We start from the raw sequence: 20,026 nt of genomic DNA, 5'->3' as shown, positions 1-20,026 counted from the left end.
TAGAGGCTCTTGATATTAGACGGCTCGTTAGTCCAAGCGCCTAAACCGGATTCTAACCGTCTTGTAAAATCAGATACTATTCGGATCGGTATGAATCAAATAATGTTGTGCGTCTCTATCTACAAAGATGGGTATGGTTTTTGAAATAGTCCTTACTGATCTTATTACATGGTTGGTAACACTGACCTTTTGTTCATTTTTTGTTTGTTTGAATCTGATAGTTTCGCGGAGTGTGGCTTGTTGTCTAGACGAATTGGCTAGCAGATACCCGGCGATGAAGTTTGTTAAGATTATATCTACTGATTGTATTCCTAACTACCCTGATTGTAATCTTCCTACGTTGTTGGCGTACCGTCACGGGGCTGTGGAAGGAACACATGTGGGGTTGAAGAGCGTTGGCCGTAGGTGCACTCCAGAGAGTAAGTTTGAAACCTTCTTTGCCTTTTCTTTGAGGAGAATGGTGTCTGAACATGTTTGTTTTTTTTCTTACAGGTGTAGCGTTAGTTTTGTGTCAGTCAGAGCCAGTTCTTAACGATGGTAAAAGCGGAGACGATGACTCCTCGAGGGAAGATGTGATGGCTGGAGTTCGAAGACAGTTTATAGAACGAGTGGTGAAAGACCATGAAGATAAAGATAACGATGATGATGATTACAATAGCGATTAGAACACTCTCAAAGCTTCTTTTTTTGGTAAGACTCATAAACAAAAGTGCTGACTTCATTTTGTCTTGTAATGCTTTCATCAAAAAATATCTTCTTCTTTTCTGAAAGTGGTAGGGAAAAAACCTAGCATAGATGTGAAACAGTTTTGTAATATGTTAAGGGCTACCAAAGAACCCATCTACAAAAGATGTAGAGAATGACTTCTAGATTATCTTTAGCAAATAGAATGGTGACAATTTTCTTTTTTCTTTTTGAACACATCGGATGCTGATAATTAAAAGTGATTTTTAGTTAGGGTGGTTTTGTAAAAATATAAAGACAATAAATAATTTAATGCAATCAATAGTAAAAAAATCACTTCCATGACGAGAATACGGAATTAGCTCAAACAATTGTTAACAGTGAACAATAGAACATATATTATTTTTATATGATCATAAATAATAGGTCAACAATCAATTATAATACCGACACAGAGAATATAAAATAAATAACAACGGGATGAAATTAATCATCTGATATTAATATGGGGATGTCATTTTTTAAAATTAACCAAGAGTGGTGCTCTACTTGGTTGATTCACTTTTTGGGTCTAGGTACGGCAATGTTCGCTCTGCTCGCATCCTTTGCTGTAATGACTCATTTCCTGTTTCTTGCAGGTCTTAGGGTTTAGTTTATCACAAGCTAAAGCGTGATCTTTATCAAGGGCAGCATAGTCTATGGTTCTTGCAGCCTCTATCTTGGTTGCTGCAAAAGCCAAGAACACCACAAAAGCCAGAGAGACGATAACTTTGATACTTTTGGACATCCCCATATTATTAATAATTTGTTATTTTTATGTTCCAAATAAATTAAATAAATAAATAGTTTATAAAAGAAACTCCAACTAGGAGCTCAATTATTTTCTATTTATTTATTTATTTGTATTTGGAATTTTCTCTGTGTGATTATGAATAAGAGGTTATTGGTACTTATATAGCAGAGAAAAAGATACATTTCAGTTAGTTATTTTTGGATGCTTTGAAAATTATGTTTAGATGATGAATAATGAGTAACCACATAGTTTTTAGTAAACGGATGTTTTTAGTATAGATTAGTTGGATGCTATTTTAAAATTAATGGTTTGTCCGTGCTCTGCGCCAGATATTTTTTTATAAAGTATATTGTTGTTTTAAAATTATTTTATATCGCTTACAGTTATTTTATTAACTGTTCTTTTATATATTTTTATTGTAAATAACTGTTTCCATATTTTTATAATTAGGTTCTTAGTTATTTTAGGATTATATTGTTGTTAGATAAACTTCATGGCCGTGACCAGCTAAGAGAATGTGATGTTGTTGATTAATAATTCTAAGAGTAGTTAAACAATGTGAATTATTGTGCAAATATTTTTAAGTATAATGTGGGGGTGGACATTTGGATATCCAATCAAACTCTATTAAAATTTCGACTTTTTAGGTTTAAAATTTTTAATTTTATTTGTATATCTATTAGTTTTGGTTCGGATTTGGTTCAAACATTTTTGGAGTTAGCTATTTTTTTAAATTATGTAAAATTTGTTTGAAAATCAAACCGTATTTTAAGATCTTCAAAATTTCAAAACTAAAATTAATACATATAATTTTAATAATGTATGACTAAATATCTAAAATTAATATGAAATTAGTTCGGTTGAATATTTAAGTGGAGAACTATTATCTATTTCAGTGTTTTAAATATTTTTTTACTATTCTTAAATATTTACTTTTGGTTATTTTTGGTTATTTCAGATACTTTTGACAATTTCAAGTATTTAAAATATCTTTTGGCTATTAGATCTAAAATTAATTATTATGTTTAAATACATAATTATGATTCGGATATTTTGAACATCCGAAATATTTTGGTTCATGTCGGGTTCAGTTCCGGTACAAATTTCATATATCTTTTTGGGTTAGATTCCTAGTTTAATGTATACCTTTTATTCTCTCTCTTTTGTTGTGTATAATGTGAAGCGAGGAGAATACATATCATAGTTGGCCGCAGTGGCAGACCCAGGAAGCTATCAATGTAAAAGGAAAAAACTTCTAAAGGTGTCAATAGTGGGAATCAAAGCTGGGTTGAGGAATGTCACTAAGGGGACTTTACCAACAGAACTAGTGAAATTTTAATGTTTATCCATACAAATACGTATTAATCCAGATTCAAGGAGTGTCTGTGACATCCCATCTTCTTATGTTAACGTTGGTCCGCCATTGGTCGGGGGACTAAACTAAATGCATGGAAGGAGGGAGGGAGAGAGGTGATGTAAGTTAGATCTTTGGGTGATACAAGGAATATCAAAGTGTGGTATAGAGAGGTTTAGAGAAGCCGGTGGAGATATTAACCATACCTTCATAATCGTATGTGCGGCAAAGACGAGACTTGTCATGAGGTTGACTCCTCATCAACCATCAATACATTATACAACTCCCTCATGGAATACGTCTATGTAGATATGACTATTCTGGTTAACTCAATGCAGCACCCATCTAGTTGTATCTGAATTGACGTAAATCGATTTTGTAAGGAAAATAACTCATTTATTAAGAAAAATAGCCAAGAAACAATTATAGTGTAATGTTTTGCACTTTGTTCTATTTATTTCTAACGTCACGAATCATATGATCGTATGAGCTCAACCAAATAATTCATTATTTTAGAACATGGTTTTAATGAAGGACCCTTAAATGAAAATGAGTTGACCAGAAGAAAGTGATTCATCGGATTCTATTTTAGACATCTAGGTCTCGCAATTATCTCGTGATCCAGATTGCAACATGAATATTACATGTTTGATTCCACTCAACAAGTATGATACTCTTCTACAAAAAAAAAAGGTGTGAAATGATATAGTTGTAAAACGTCGAGCTTTTTACCTCCGAATCTTGGTCTTTTAATTCTTGATGAGAGTTCGTTAGGTCAACCGAAAACGATCATGACTATTTTATTAGAAGTCTTTGGTTCGAATAACTATCAAGACAAAACTAATATTATATTTTGTGGTTTCAGGTTTACAAAGATTCTGAGGTTCGACTCAAAACCCTTTTAGTATTGAAAGAAATGTCGAGCTTCTTCTGTTTACAAAACATGTCGTCAATTGTTTGTATAAGCATAATAAAGTCAATTGATTAGTAAACATCAGACCAGATCAATGTGTAGTTTTTTTTAAAACAGATCAATGTGTAGTCCTATTATCTCTGCCGCCAAATATGCATTTGAAATTTGAAATGCTATTTATACATTAGCATGACTAATGTGCCAAAATATATTAAAAAGAAAAACATTCATTTTGGAGAAGAATCTGTTCTTTAGAATGCAGAATTGATCCCAAATTTATTATCAAGAAGCTTGCATATTACGTTTCTAATACATGGATTAGCATATAAGTAACCGTGAAACCAAAGGGTTACCACTTTTTCATCTGCTTTCAATCATCATTAAAACTTAAACAGTAGCTGTAACTTTGGAGTCCACTGATTTTAGCACTTCCTCACCCATCTCCTTGCATCCCACCAGTTTCTGTTTCATATTATCAAAAACACAAGATCTTTTAAGTAAATATTAATAACTGTGCTTACTAACTTATAAAAAAAATGAAAATCAGCATACATACATTTCCAGGGGAGTAGATGTCACCGGTTCTAAACCCTTTGTTCAAAGTATCCAACACCGCGTCTTCGATCCTCTTTGCAGCCTTTTCTTCTCCAAGTCCATATTTCAGAAGCATTGCAGCGCTGAGAACGGTGGCCAATGGGTTTGCCTTGTCCTGACCAGCTATATCTGGTGCTGAACCATGTATAGGCTCAAACAGTCCAGGTCCCTGATATTTCAACACAAGTTTTAACAATCAAGATATTGTTGTAGGAACCTTTGGAACATTTTTAGATTTTAATTTTATTTTACCGATACACCGAGACTAGCAGATGGAAGCATCCCAATGCTTCCAGTGATCATTGAAGCCTCATCAGACAATATATCACCAAAAATGTTATTGGTGACTATTGTGTCAAACTGCAAATGTTTTTTAAAAAATATTAAAAAACACATTGAGTTACTACTAAGTTACCACTTTAACCAATGGACGAGAAGATCACCTGTTTGGGGTCACGAATAAGCTGCATTGCAGCATTGTCGACATACATATGTGTTAGTTCAACGTCTGGATACTCAGAGGCTAACGCTGTTACTCTTCTCCTCCACAATATTGATGCCTATATGACCAAAAAAATAAATTAGCATCACTAGAAATACACATCAACAGATTCAAACACAAGTATCAAACGTACATCCAACACATTGGCTTTGTCGACAGAACACAGCTTGCCACGCCGTTTCCTAGCAGTCTCGAACGCAACACGAGCAATTCTATCAATCTGAAGAACATGAGAAACACATTACTATATATAACCAATGTCATGGAGAGAACATTGTGAAGAGTAGTAGGTACCTCATGAGCAGCGTAGAACTCTGTATTAAAGCCGACTTCTTCGCCATTTTCGTTGGTCTTGATTCCCCTTGGCTCTCCAAAGTAGATACCTCCTGTAAGCTCCCTTACAATCATCATATCAACACCTTCTGCCACTTCTCTCTTCAAGGTGGAAGCATCAACTAGCTGGAAAAAATTGTGAAAATTATTTAATCAAGAAAATCCAAAGTGAGATCAAATGGAAGATAGCCTTCTTATGATATATACCTGAGGCAAAACAGTAGCAGGTCTGAGGTTTGCAAAGACTTTGAGATCTCTACGAAGGTAAAACAGAGCCATCTCAGGTCTCAGATGTTTCTCATTGTTGTCCCATTTGTACCTGAATACATCCAAATAACTCAAAGCTGAGAATAAAATCTCTGAATCAAGAGTCTAGTAGAAGACACACACACCCTCCGATAGCTCCAAGAAGTATGGCATCAGATTGTTTAGCAGCTGCAAAGGATTCCTCCGGCAAGGGCACTCCGACCAAATCCAAAGCTGCTCCTCCGACAGGCATCTCCTGGAAATTAAACTCCAGTCCTGTAATCCAATACATCAAAAAAGACTCAGTTAGCTACTGTCTAAGCAACAACACATACGCTCATAACTACACCTTCGAGAGATCCAGCTTGTTGAAGCACGTTCTTGGCGACGGAGATGACTTCCGGACCAATCCCATCGCCGGGAAGGAGAGCGATGTTAAACCGTTTCTTCCCCGGTGAAGCGGCGGCGCACCTTACTCTACACGGCGCGCGAGAGGGATTGGTGAGAGATCTACCTGGGACGACATTGATCGGATTCAACCGTGTGTTCGTTTGTAAAGCTGCCGCCATTTTTTTTTTTCTGTCAGGAGACAAAAGAGTGTTTGAAATTGTGAAGAGTGAAGAGTGACGCAGACACGGTACTTAAAGACACATGTTGGTTTTGTCACTTAGATAGGTATGCACGTTTTTAGTTTTTTTCTTATTCAAATGTCTGAAACTAAATAATAATCCTTTTTACCGGCTCAGTGGCTCACCATCAGCCTTCTAGTAAGTGTTATAGAAAGGGCCTTTCTCTTTATGGTTATTAACATTACATGCCATTACGTGTTTGAGAAGAAACACACATGACACAACTATCACTATTGGGCTTTTACAAAGCCCAGTTATGTAGTTTCGAACTTTCTCTCGAGTTTGAGTCTCGTGTTGACGCTGTGTTGAGTAGAAAGAAAGTTGACATCCAGGAGGCTCTTAAGAACCCTCCTTGCATACAGAAGACGCTCAGGATCTACGTGTTCAACACGTTTGCTAACCAAATTATGCTTGACTAATATACATATGTTGTCAATTCAATGTTTCCCATATACAAAAATCTAAAGCAAATAATGAACTGGGTAAAACTTTATATAGCTGGTTTCAATTTTTTTAGTGAACCATGTACAACATCATTCATAACATGCCTAGGGTTGATGCTAATTTTTCTAAACCGTGAGTGAATGCACTGTTAAACCCTATATCTTCCACCCAATAATATATTAACCATTCCAAAACACGTAGAACGAACACTGATGGTGAAAGCATTAGGTCTCTCAGAAACTGTACCCTGTATTCCAAGTCTTGCTCAGAGTTGTAACGCAAAAGAAACAGAAGCGGTCTTGGAATGTAAGAGAGGGATATCAAACTTGACTGATTGCACAAACCATAGATTAGCCGTAACTTGCGGGCTATGCGTCTAGGAATGTTGAACTCGTCCCGGTGTTTCTCGCCATTAACGCATGGTGATAGAACCGTCATCAAGAATTGGTGTGCGCAAGAAGCAAAAGATAGTGCCGCAGACATATTAAGTGACTCGTAGAGATCCAATTGGTGTGGTTTGGTTTGGTTTGATATGCCGATGATAAATTTGTAACCAATTTCGATATACAAAATTTTAAAAATATTTTAATTTTTTTTACCTTTTTAATAATGTAAATAATAACGAAAATTACATGCTATTAAAAAAATATTTAATTGTATACAATAAACGCTATAATATATCACAGTACAATAGCATAACAAAAAAAAGCTATCTTAAATGACAGATCTGATGATACATAGGACCTAATACCGTTATCGTATTGTTCAATAGCATTTTCCCGATGCTATTAATACTAAATTTTCTTGTAGTGTGCCACAACACTCTTGTTAAGAGCAGTATTGCGTACTATGATGTCTGCAATCACAAGCTTCAAAATATTCGCATGTGATGATGTCCTTATGAACATAGTCGTCTGACATGGGAGGCAAAAGAGAAAGAAAAGAAGATACAAGAAACTCTGCAGCCCTGTTTATGTTTGACGCCAATAGTGCAAAGTTGTCGGTGGAGAATCTGGTTGACCTCTCCATTGGAAGACGACTGCACACACTCTTCTAACAAGGATCGCGTTTCCGTCTCCTGACTTGTGGATCCGACATAATGTTTTAATTGTGTTTCCATGTTAAATAGACAAAAAAATATATCAAAGCAAATAGCTGAACTATTAGAGTGAATTTTTTTGTATAGCTAGTTTCAGTGAGGCATGTACAACATCATGCTTAGACTTGATCACAATCTTCTAAACCGTAAGCACAGCCTAACTCATTATTAATCATTACCATATGTTATAAGATTTTAGAGATTACAAGATTGCATAAACTATATATTTTGTAGTTATTAAGAAATTTAATATATATGTATGTATAATGAATATGTATATGTAAAGAATTTGGTAGATAAGTCATACAGTTTGTATAAATAAGTTTATCGACTAAATAATAAAACTAAGAGAAACTATTATGCTATTAAGGTACAAATGATGCACTTTGTATAAAATAAAAAAATTTCTTATACATAGATACTAGCTTTCATAATAAAACCATGCTCTGTTGCTTTAAGATTCGGTCAATAGAATATCAAACCATTCAGTTGAAGAAAGCTTTCTTAGATGACTCGGTTACGCTAGAGAAACTCTTAGATGCAATTAAAACATTGAAGAAATAAATCAAGTTTGATGGAAATGATGACTTCTTTTCTTTTCGAGTAATTTTGAGAGCTCTTCAGGCTTGTGGAAGATTTTTTGCTGTCCTAGGTCGGTCTCTACGAAAGCTACATTATGAGATGGTTGGTACCAAAGATGACTCCTCTAGGAGTTGTGACAAAGATTGAGGGAATTTGGAGTGTTGATAATGGTTATAGTCTTTTTCTTTACACAAAAACTTATAGTTGAATAAGAAAAGGAAGTTGAGGAAAAAAGTGGTGTGAATGAGGTTACCAAAACTGCTGACGTTGTGGAACATGTCCACTTGGTGATGGTATGTGATGACATATCAGGAGAACTGTCGCCTGCTATTAGCCTGAGAGTGGCACAACAAAAGGAAGAGAACGACCCTGAAATAAGATGCCACCACTTTTTGGTTGATTTTTGTAAATTGATTTGATTAGTGGTTACTTATACGTATAGTGATTAAATAGCTTTTCATTTTTATTTTTCCCAATTTTTAATTTTATTTTACCGCTACGAAGTTATTTAATCAAATAACAGACTTATAATTAAATAACCAAGAACCAAGCTAAAACGGGAGAGCAATTTTTGAAGAAGAATTGAGAAACCGAGAGAGAGTGGAAGAGGCGAAACCACGACCACCACTAATACGATGTAGACATTGGAACAACAAGTCATAATTCAAGTTTTGAACTAGAAATCGTTGATAAAATTTAGTTCCAATCACTAATATTTAAACCTTTCTATAAATTAAATTACAGTTAAGGTCTTATGTTGTAGTTAGTACACATGTGCATATCGTTTACCTACAATGAGCTTATAAATAGTTTTCTAATTTGCGGTTGAAAATCGAATTGATCAAACATTGAAATGTCGTTCACTTACAGCACGCTAACGTTATTTGTTTTTTTTTTCTTTGCTGAAAATAACATTTTAACCATCAGCAATTTGAATATCTATTTGTTTAGGAGTCTCTAGTTTCATCAAAGAGCGAGAACTAGTGCTGTCAGCTCTGATTCTAGAAAGTTAAATTATCATACCAAAAGAAAACTGTGTTGAAAATAATCAAAACTGGTTACATTAATTGTTTATTTCAAAATATCGGCATCAATATAAACCGTTGAGCTAAAGTTGATGAACTACATTAGAACAGGTACATTCGCTGAATTCAAGGATTAGACCAAGAATACTTTTGAATTTAGTTTATCCTTTTGTGATTAACGACAATATATTAGTTAGCGATAATTTCCATTTACTCAAGAAAATATTATTTAAAATATTTCCATGCAGATGACTGACCTAATGAGGTTTAGTTAAAATGTCACTCTCAATGAAACCCCCTAACTCAAGAAATGTCCTCGCTTATGTAAAACTCCAGAAAATCCCAGTTGTAAAATTCTGTCATTCATCTGTTAATGTGACTATATTCTAATCATTCATAATAAACATACTCTATTTCTGTAACTTTTTCATCAAGACAAAAAAACAAACATTTATATTCTATAAAAGAGACTCAGCAGCTACCGATATATCCGGTGGCATATCGGAGAGTCCAAGAAATAGAGTGCTGTCATCCATTATATCCAAGAGGGGACCTTATAGCTAGAAACAAGAACTTAAAGGAGAAGATCGAGATGGATACTAGTAGCGATTCAAAAAGACACATGCAGACGTGTTTTTTCCTAGGGATGCTGTTCTTTTGCATGGTGGTCGAGTCGGATGCTCAATTATCAGAAAATTTCTACGCCTCGACATGTCCTAACGTGGAGCTTATCGTTCGTCAGGCGGTTGCAACGAAATACCAACAAACCACCATCACGGCTCCGGCAACATTACGAATGTTCTTTCACGACTGCTTCGTCGGTGTATGTAGCCTTGTCGTGATCTTGAAACTCTTCTTATGTTTATTTTTTGGTATTATTATTCATGTGTGTTTGGTGGCTGTATAGGGATGTGATGCTTCTGTGTTAGTAACGTCTGATAATGGAGACGCGGAGAAGGACGCGCAGGACAATATATCTCTCGCAGGAGACGGTTTCGACACTGTGAATAAAGCTAAACTAGCTGTGGAAGCTCAATGTCCTGGCCGTGTGTCATGTGCCGATATTATGGCTCTCGCCGCCAGAGACGTTGTCGTCCTCGTAAGTCAACGCTCCTTATTGAGTACTCATTTGATTAGCAAAATAAATAAAAAATTCATGTTTCATATTAAACTAACTAGGTGTGTTGCCCGCATAACCTTCTTACAAATATTTATTAGTTTAAATCAAACCAGTACGATTAGTTATTATTTATGTCTTCAAAAAATTTAAAATCAAATAATTTGATAAAGTTTTTCATTAAAAACACTCAAGAAAATATCTTTATGCAATGTATTAAAAAAATTGAAAATAAAATCGAGAGAATAATTAATTATGAGATATTGACAGGCTGGAGGGCCAGGGTTTAAGGTGGAGCTAGGGAGACGAGACGGGCTCGTGTCAAACGCGTCTCGAGTTGACAGGAAGTTACCAGGACCAGAGCTAGACGTAAATGGTCTGGTCAATCTATTCGCTAGTAACGGACTCACAATGACCGACATGATTGCTCTCTCAGGCGCACACACTATAGGATTCTCTCACTGCGACCGTTTCGCTAGCCGTCTCTACAACTTCTCAGCGTTCATGCCCGTAGACCCCACGCTTGACCCGGCCTACGCACAGCAGCTGATGCAGTCCTGCCCTCGTGTTGGTGCGGACCCCAGCGTCGCCGTAAACCTGGACCTAAACACCCCAAATGTCTTTGACAATGTCTACTTCCAGAACCTAGTTGCTCGGAAAGGACTTTTCACGTCCGATCAAATTCTGTTTAACGATTTCAGGTCTCAGGCAACGGTGATCAGGTTTGCAAACAGTGCTGAAGAGTTCAATAGGGCTTTTACGTCAGCTATGAGGAAACTCGGCCGCGTTGGTGTTAAGGTTGGGAGCCAAGGAGAGATCCGTAGGGATTGCTCTGCTTTTAACTAATTTATGTCACAAATATTTTAAAAACATACGAATTCTCCTGTTTTTTTTTTATTAATGTTTGTTATATTAAAATGTCATAATCCACAATGGAACTTGTTATATTGGAGTTGTAAAAGCTATTTCTCGGGATTGAAAGAAACATTATTTGAAAATTTGAAATACAAGTACAGTGGAATTCATTTGAGTTTGTACTTTGTATTCAAATAAGTCAGGGGTATACATGCAAATTAACCTTCTAGGTATTTATAGAAATTCACTTACTATGAATTCATTGATAAACGACAGAAACTCAAGTCCCAAAGGCCAAATGTCTATTTCTAACAAAACAGAAAGAAAAAAAACAAAACAGAAAGAAAAAAACAAGAGACACTACGTACAGATCCACGAGATCGAATCAGATTCTTAGCATACACAACAATCAAGAGTGTGACAATAATATTATAATATATAGTTTTGATACGATCCAGTAGCTGCAGAGAATCGTTCTTTTCTTCACCATGCAAACTTCTTATTTCGTCCGGTTCAAGCCACTGTTTCATTAAGATCTCAATCTTGATCGAAGCGTTCTATAAATTTACATGCATGGTTGTATTAAAACATACATACACTAGCTATATCTCCTACATTAAACTCCTAACATTAACAAACGCTTCCTATCTAGCTAGATCTTGAGATGGCTTTGAATTGGGGACCCGTGTTAATGTCGGTGATTTTTTTCATCGTATTGACTCCCGGAGTATTGTTTCAGGTTCCGGGGAAGACCAAGGTGGTTGAATTTGGCGGGTTTCAGACAAGCGGTGCAGCCATTGTTATTCACACACTCATCTTCTTTGCATGCATCACAGTCTCCCTTATCGCTCTTCATATCCACATCTACGCTGCCTAGAGAATTTGACATTGCAACTTTTGGCCATCATTGATAGCTGCATCCTTAATTATATGTATGTCCTGTCTTTTTGTTATTGTTTTTGGTCATCTTTGATTTCCGATTCTCAGTTAAGTACTTGTACTGGAATTACATTATTGAATCCCTTTTCGTTATTTTTCCTGCTAGTATCATCCATAATTATATCATATCTTTTCTTTTTCTTTTTGGTAAAATGTTAAGTATCATATAATTTCTTGGGCCATCATCGCATGAGTGTTACTCTTTTATTTTTTGAACTAGTTTGATACATTAAAATAAATGTAACCGGTATATGTTTTTAAGCCATACATATAGTTTGCGATAAGTTTGATGGAGACCAAAGAAATTACAACATGTTACAGTCTAAAGAAAGCTTAGTAGTAACACTTAAGCTAGAGATTGAAACTATGAGAACAAGTTCTAAGAGTTTATATTATCTCAACCTCTCAAGATATGTTTTCCTCTATCCTCAGCTATTGTCTATTTATTTTTTTGAAATTTTTGTATTGGTTTAGTTGACCTCCCATCTCTAGTCATTGACCTCTCATTTCTATTCCTACATTATAATCCAAAAGTATGAATACATATATAGAACCATGCATTATTGAGAGCCAGAAAAGATGACCTGACCATCCTAACAATTTTGATCGTATTCCATAACGTTAGAACAAGACACAGAAACGTATTTAATTTGATTATAATTCAAATTTCCTATCTAAACTCAATCACCATAACATTTAAAAACCAATTTGACTAACTTTGCATTAGTTGGTAAATAATTGGTTTTATCTAAAAACTTGATCCAATATTTGGGCTTTAATAATCTTAAAAGCCCATATAATTGCAAAACAACGGCCCATAGAAAAGGGGATAGTACTGAATGGTGAGTGAATCACGACGAACGAACGAATCAACTGCCTTGGCTGCTTCTCCAAGCAAAAACAAAAAAAAAACATAAACCTCTTTAAATCCCTAGCGTCCCAACCCATAAAGAAACAGAGCAATCTTCGAATCGAATCCTTAAACCGAAAGAATGGGTTTAACGAATTTCATACTGACGGTGGCTGGAGTAGGCGCCGTGGTGATGCTATTGAAGAGCGACGTCAAGCAATCTGTCACCGTCTTGAGGCGCAACGTCAAACACATCCGCCACTGGCTCGAAGAAGAAACCTCCGCCGCCTCCAAGTTAGTTCCTTTCCTTTCCCTTTGGTTATTGCAAACTTTATGATATATAAAAATAGAATATATTGTTGTGTCCGTTCCCTTGACCGTTTCCGACCAAAGATACTTTGAGTTCTAAAGATAATTCCAACGAAATTGTGGTTTTTTTTTGTGATCATCAGTTTGTATTATGGAAATTATCTTTTGAGATTTTGTAACTTTAGATTTGCATAAGAATATGATTGGTCACTGCTGATAGTGATAGTTCTGTAGCAACACAGACCAAAGTTCTATGTGTTGTGTTACTGATGAGTTTGATGTGTTTTTTTTTTTTCAGGGCAGCACAGTCGATAAAACCAAAGGAAATTGAAACCAAGGTTCCGGGGAAGGACATTCCCAAAGAGAAGAATTAGTTTGTCCACGATGTTCTTTTTTTTTTTTGGTTACAATTTGATTTATGACTATGGTATCAACACCATTGTCTTCTTAAACTAATTTTAGTCTGTGGATTTTAGTTTTCTGTCTCAATCTCACCTCTTAAACGTTTGATCACTCTTGGAAATGAAACACAATAATATAATCATGTTTTTTTCAATCTTGTTTTACAATGACATCAATTTCCCAAGGGATTGTTCTTTTTATATGTATCTCAAGTTTGATGGACCACCTTGAGCCTTGGTATAACTAAAATAGGTGGCTTTGGAAAGTATCTAGGGTTGCCTGAGCATATTGGAAAAAACAGAAGAGAAGCTTTCCAGTTTATAACTCAAAGAATTAAAAATAAACTGGAAAATTGGTACTCTAAATTTTTATCTCCTGCAGGCAAGGAGGTTCTGTTAAAGGCTGTGATAATGGCAATCCCTACCTACACCATGTCCTGTTTCCTGCTTCCCAAAACCATGGTTCGTGAAATTACAAAGGCCATGAGGAAGTTCTGGTGGTCTGCAAATAAAGACAAATTTGGAATTCATTGGATATCATGGAAAAAGATTGCAGCCTCAAGAAAAGAAGGAGGATTGGGTTTCAGGGATTTATTGGCTTTCAACAAAGCATTGCTTGCTAAACAAGCATGGAGATTGATTACCCAACCTTCTTCTTTGCTTGCCGAGTCTACAAGGCTAAGTACTTTAGAAGAACAACCTTCATGGAAGCCAAAAGCTATCAAACCTCTAGTTATGCGTGGAGGAGCATTTTACAAGCTAAGCCTTTGATTCACAAAGGAGCAAGATGGATCATAGGCAATGGAGAAAATGTTCGAGTTTGGAAGGACCGATGGCTTACTGAAAATCAAAGTCCATCTCCAACAGGTCCTGGTGCCTTATTGTATCCTAATTTACTTGTCAAGGATCTGTTTATACCAGGTACAAGATCATGGGATATGCATAAAATCCAATCTCTGTTTCAAGATCAAGTTGCGCAACAAATCCTCAAAGTCAGACCTAGCTGGTCAGGAACCCGAGACGTTCTATACTGGCCAGCAAGTAGATCCGGAGTCTATACGGTTAAGTCTGGATACTACATTCAAAGAGAAATAGACCGAGAGGATCTACATGAACAGGTTCCTTCCTCTCCCCATACTCAGATACAACATGCTCTTATTTCTAAATTGTGGAAACTAAAAATACCACCGAAACTGAGACTGTTTTGGTGGAAAGTTCTTCATAACGGCTTGCCTGTTGCTGATAATTTAAATAAGAGAGGGATCAGGAATTACAGCTTATGCCAAGTCTGTGGAGAAGAATTAGAAACTGTCCACCATATGCTATTAGAATGTAGAGTAGCTAGAGAAATTTGGGCTTTCTCTCTTGGAGAAGTACCTGAACTTCAGTCGTCTGACACAGCTGCTCTACACTTCTTTAAGTATCTGTTGGACAGAGCACATTCTCAGAATAATTTACCTTTCTTCATAGGCTGGAGGATTTGGAAAATGCGCAACAAGTTAGTCTTTGAAAATAAGAGAGACCACATCATTCACACAGTCCATGCTACCATTACTGATTATCAAGTTTGGAAGGATGCAACTGAGCGAAACAACGCCACGTATGAACGTAGTCTACACACAATGCAATATCCTATCGCCGACATCCTTCAACAACAAACGCACAACTACTGCATTGTAGACGCTTCATGGAAGTCACCAACCGAAAAGGCTGGGATAGGATGGTCCTTGTTTAGCAAAGAAGGCATCTCTTGGCTCCAAGGAAGTTCTGCAATAGCTCCTACCAACTCGCCGTTCATAGCAGAGGCAATGGCTATGCTGCTAGCTGTTCAACAACTCCATACTTTGGCTTACAAGGACGTGGTAATTCTAGGTGATTGCTTGGAATTAATCAAGAGTTTGCAAGCTATTTCAGGTGAGCAACTCCACAAGCAACTTCAGATCAATGAAGCCTACTCTATTCTCCAAGATATAGCTTGCATAGCTGATAAAGATAAGTTTATATTCCACTATGTACCTAGAAACCAAGTTCATGTTGTTGATCAATTAGCCAAAAGAGCCAGGATCACAAATCAAAATTATGTAATATCCTGGATGAACTGCTAAGCCATTGTAATTCATGCTTAGGCTTTAATGAAATGAATCTGTTGACAAAAAAAAAAAAAAAAAAAGGACCACCTACTCATTTTGCAGCAGTAATTGTTTTTTTCTCCTTAATACATATTTCTTTATAGTACTTTGATATATTTACTAAATGACTAGGAACTGAATGAACTCATCTACTCTTCTAGTATGTCTGATGCCAAAGAAGTTGAGACTGGAATCAGACATATGAAATGGATCAAAGGCATTGCCATCTCTTGTTCACAGTTATCTTCTGACCTGTCTGCGTCTTTCTGTTCATCATCTGATCCTGATTCTATTCTTCCATTTATTCGGGCACTTGATGAGAAGCACCAATAGGCAACTTAGATTCCCCAACTTGTTTCTTCGCTTTATTCTGTGTAGATATCCTATACCTCCTCTAGGCTATAACCTAGTTCTCTGGGTGAATGCATACGTTACAAGTGACAACTCGTTAATTGTTGTCTACGTAAGACTTATTCTAATGAATATTATATTTTTCGTACGTTATATACGATTTATTTTCTTTTTCAGTGGTGAGCAGCCCTTTAACGTGTTACTGAAGTTAAAGGTTTAAATAAGCCTTTTTAACTGAGAAAATGTGTTCTGTTGTATTCATTATTGTCAAAGAAGAAGAAGAAGAAAAGCTGTGGAGCTATTAGATCAGCATGTACTTACTGCTATAGAGCTCATCTCTGACACAGCGGTCGGGTCAAAGTCACAGATTATAAGCTTGTGGTTGTCCACGTAATCTGATGTGGGGGGACCGTCATTTATTTTCCCCACCGTTAACGGTTATAACGGTTAAGATTTTATGTCATGAAAACAACCTTACTATTGTCTTAATTTGACCATTAATTTTTGCAAGTCAAAGTTGTAAATGTAGAAATAAGAAAGTTAATCTAGAGACGGAGATTACTAAATACTCCTATATATATTAGTGTAGTTAAGATAAACAAAGAGTGTTTTTAGCTATAAGCTTAAAACAAACGCACCACTCTTTTCCCTTCACTCTGTCTCTCTAATTCAACATTATGATTAACCTAACCATTTTTTTGTTCTTTAAACAAAAAAAAAGAAGTGAAGAAACAAAAAAAAAAAGGAAAAATAAACGCAGAAGAAGGTGGACTTTGGTTGGGTCAGAGCCAGAGAGCACCAGCATCTTTGAGAAGAGGGACGAGTGAGCCGTTGATATGAGAAGCCATCACTCTCTCCATTGCTCCCACCATCTTCCCACCGATGAATACCACCGGAAGTGCCCCCGGAGAAGTTGAAGCGCCGCCGCTGGAACAGCCGAGGAGACGAATGAGAGCTCGGTGGATATCAACTCCATGAGGGTGGAGGTCGAGCTCGTGGACGGCGGGGCTGACTCCCAGTCCGCGGAAGAGACGCTTGACGGCGTGGCACATGCAGCAAGTGCTCAAGCTGAATATGACCACCGCGTTTTCTGCCGCCATCGATTCTATTCTAGCCAAAGTCTCTGACGGGAACACATTCATGTTGTTCATCTTATTGTAGGACAAGGAGCTCCGAGTTTCGGTCTTGTATTGCATTTTTGCTTTGTCACTTAGAGAGATAGATAGTGTGTATGTTTGTGAGTTGGTTGGGATGAGGAAAGAATAAGAGACATGCAGACTATTTATAGAAGGTGAACTTCTACGTTTAATTGGTAGATATTATTTATTCTATATTCGAAATGATAACAAAGTAATTGATGTGATAGTCATGGTTGTTATCTTTCATAATAACATGATACTAGGTAATAACCCGCGCCTTGCGCGGGATGTGATTATTAGTTTTGTTATTTTTAATAAAAAAAAAACAAATCTATTTAATCTGGATATCGGTTCGGTTTTAAGTTATTTTTTTGTTTTTAATCTCCTAAAATATAACCATTATTTTAAATTAATATTTATTTTGGTTTATTCTGTTAGAACGTTTGTTTTTTAGTTTTTTTGGTAAAATCCAAAAATTATTATTATTTATTTATTTTCATGTTATAAATTTTAGATAATCGTCATATTGAACCAATAGTTTCATAGTTTGTAAATGGATAATAGTTCAAGAAAAAAAATTTATTAAGACAAATCATTTTACTATAATTTGGTCGGTAGTGAAAGAAACATTAAGAAAAAAAATGTTTCAACTTCCAAAAAAAAATTGATACTTCACTGGTGGTAAATACTTACACAGTGTTCACATAAGGTGCACATGCATATGTATGTAAAAGTATATAAAAATAAATGATAAATATATAAATATATTGTTAATTAGTATTAAATAACATTTTTGTTCTAAATAATACATGAAAGATAAAATTAAAATTAATTAAAAATTAAAAAGGCTTTGACTCTGATATCCGAAATGATTTAGAATTTTAAAGAATATCTGATTTGATCCGTAAATAAAATAAAATTTAAAAAATAATTGAAAATTTTAATAATAACATTTTATTACAAAAATAAAATATTATTTAACTTTTTAAATTTTAATACCTAATATAATAAATTTAATCCATAAAAATATTGTAAAACTTATATAAACTATAATATATATAACATATATATATATATATATATATAATTCTGTACATATATGTATATATATGCATATAACAGATCAAATTTGATATCCGTTTCTAAAAATATTGGTATTTGTGATTTGTTTTTTTTAATTGTATTTTAGTAGTTGATTTGCTTCGTAGAGTTACGATGTCCATATTTTTTGGTTCAAATCAAAACGGATAACGAATTGAATCAAAACTTATAAATATTTTGCCCAACTTTATCCGTAAACAATAAAAATAATATATATATATATATATATATATATATAGTTTAGCTTTTGATTCGTTATTTGTTTTGATTCGAACCGAAAAATCCAAAGTTTTATTTGAACCATGCACATAAGTTTTATATTAAAAAAAATAAAAAAGTATATAGTGTGAACACATTTATGAATATAGTGTGAACGCGTTAACATATTTATTATCAAATCATTGTGAGGTTGCCACGTGTATATTATAGTGTGAATGCATTTATTACAATGCTTCTCCTTTAATATATAAGGGATAATTTCATTAAGTTTATATATGTTTTCCAGTATTTTTTTTTAAACAATTTTAGAAGTATAATATGTATGATATTTGCAGTTAAATAGGTTAATAGAACTAGGGAATTATTGGCAATAGATATATATCATTCTTGTCGGTTATTACTGTATAATACAGTTACAGTTACTAGCTCTGTCTGCCAAATTGGTCCAATAATATGTATAAATTATAGAGACGCGTCGAATAAAAACATTGATGCTGCCAAGTGCCAACATTATGTGAGCAAGTCGTAACATTGAGATGAGGTCGAATGTATATGGCCGGTGGGTTTCCGTTATATTCCTTTGTTCACTTTATGCTCAAATTCCTCTAATCAGTCTCTATAAACAAGCTACACATTAATATCATTACCAATATGATCAGAAAAGGAGGTGGAATATTTTCTTTGGAATGTAATCCACCTAGAGCATCGATCCTACACATACATAGCTAGGCATATATATTATATATGAGTTTAAAAATGTAATCAGGATCGCATCGCGTATAATCATTTAACCAAGGCCCAATGGTGGATATATAAAACTGAGAAATGTTTATAAAAAGGGAATAAAGGACTCATCAATATGCTTGGAATGAGCTTTTTTTTTAAAAAAATGAAGACACTGTTGATATAGTTGCAAAACCATCATTTTACTTGCTAAGATCAGAATGCCAGTGTTCTTGATGTATGAAATCTACAAGTTGGCATGTGTTCTTGCTAGCATATTCATATTTACATATATGAATTTAAAGCAGCAACTTCTGTTAGGTGATAATTCATAATAACTTAGATTGTAATTGTAGATAAGCTCACTAAAAGCCTGAAAAAGCTTGAATTTGACAAAGTTGGTCACATGCTACTTTGGCTTCCATCATGCATGCGTTGCCTTTTCTTATCTGCGAATTCGCCTTCTTGATTCTCATGTTTGACCAACCCCTCCCCAAATAAAATCGTTGTCAGCACAAACAACTTGTTACGAAATATGTAGGTACCATAGTCACCACCTCTCGTCCATTCTATATGAATAAAATTCATAAAGTTTTTCATAATTATAATATCTGATCATATTCTGATTTTTTATTAAAGAACGGAGGCTTGTTAGGACATGGATATTAGTTTAAGTGAGTCCGAAGAGTTATATG

General features: G+C 35.0%; 7 protein-coding genes across 7 annotated transcripts; 5 read left to right on the top strand and 2 right to left on the bottom strand.

The window, feature by feature from the left end:
- Positions 1-80: 80 nt before the first annotated feature.
- LOC103851230 (phosducin-like protein 3) lies at positions 81-1,597 on the top strand. The gene is made up of 2 exons (XM_009128075.3): positions 81-419; positions 493-1,597. Exons 1-2 carry the CDS (start codon positions 128-130, stop codon positions 663-665), a joined length of 465 nt encoding a protein of 154 aa, XP_009126323.2. The 5' UTR covers positions 81-127; the 3' UTR covers positions 666-1,597.
- Positions 1,598-3,897: 2,300 nt separating this feature from the next.
- On the bottom strand, positions 3,898-6,035 carry LOC103850918 (3-isopropylmalate dehydrogenase 1, chloroplastic). Its single transcript, XM_009127718.3, has 9 exons — positions 5,769-6,035; positions 5,566-5,695; positions 5,381-5,492; positions 5,135-5,299; positions 4,974-5,060; positions 4,782-4,898; positions 4,591-4,698; positions 4,301-4,507; positions 3,898-4,206 (listed from the first exon to the last, which is right to left on the bottom strand). Exons 1-9 carry the CDS (start codon positions 5,986-5,988, stop codon positions 4,132-4,134), a joined length of 1,221 nt encoding a protein of 406 aa, XP_009125966.1. The 5' UTR covers positions 5,989-6,035; the 3' UTR covers positions 3,898-4,131.
- Positions 6,036-6,273: 238 nt separating this feature from the next.
- On the top strand, positions 6,274-12,202 carry LOC103850917 (peroxidase 55). The gene is made up of 3 exons (XM_009127717.3): positions 6,274-10,021; positions 10,106-10,297; positions 10,586-12,202. The coding sequence occupies exons 1-3, from the start codon at positions 9,791-9,793 to the stop codon at positions 11,159-11,161; spliced, it is 999 nt and encodes a 332-aa protein (XP_009125965.1). The 5' UTR covers positions 6,274-9,790; the 3' UTR covers positions 11,162-12,202.
- Positions 11,747-12,235, top strand: LOC103850916. The gene has a single exon (XM_009127716.2). The coding sequence runs from the start codon at positions 11,835-11,837 to the stop codon at positions 12,045-12,047; it is 213 nt and encodes a 70-aa protein (XP_009125964.1). The 5' UTR covers positions 11,747-11,834; the 3' UTR covers positions 12,048-12,235.
- A 302-nt stretch (positions 12,236-12,537) lies between these two features.
- On the top strand, positions 12,538-13,854 carry LOC103850915. The gene is made up of 2 exons (XM_009127714.3): positions 12,538-13,253; positions 13,567-13,854. The coding sequence occupies exons 1-2, from the start codon at positions 13,102-13,104 to the stop codon at positions 13,640-13,642; spliced, it is 228 nt and encodes a 75-aa protein (XP_009125962.1). The 5' UTR covers positions 12,538-13,101; the 3' UTR covers positions 13,643-13,854.
- On the bottom strand, positions 13,672-18,210 carry LOC103850910 (glutaredoxin-C8). The gene is made up of 2 exons (XM_033283916.1): positions 15,847-18,210; positions 13,672-13,896 (listed from the first exon to the last, which is right to left on the bottom strand). Exon 1 carries the CDS (start codon positions 17,343-17,345, stop codon positions 16,932-16,934), a length of 414 nt encoding a protein of 137 aa, XP_033139807.1. The 5' UTR covers positions 17,346-18,210; the 3' UTR covers positions 13,672-13,896; positions 15,847-16,931.
- LOC117131724 lies at positions 14,299-16,131 on the top strand. The gene is made up of 2 exons (XM_033284006.1): positions 14,299-15,681; positions 15,931-16,131. Exons 1-2 carry the CDS (start codon positions 14,299-14,301, stop codon positions 16,129-16,131), a joined length of 1,584 nt encoding a protein of 527 aa, XP_033139897.1.
- Positions 18,211-20,026: the final 1,816 nt, after the last annotated feature.

The sequence above is a fragment of the Brassica rapa genome, chromosome A02 (assembly GCF_000309985.2).
Source record: "Brassica rapa cultivar Chiifu-401-42 chromosome A02, CAAS_Brap_v3.01, whole genome shotgun sequence".
Lineage (NCBI taxonomy): Eukaryota > Viridiplantae > Streptophyta > Magnoliopsida > Brassicales > Brassicaceae > Brassica > Brassica rapa.
This window is presented reverse-complemented; position numbering and strand designations above follow the sequence as displayed.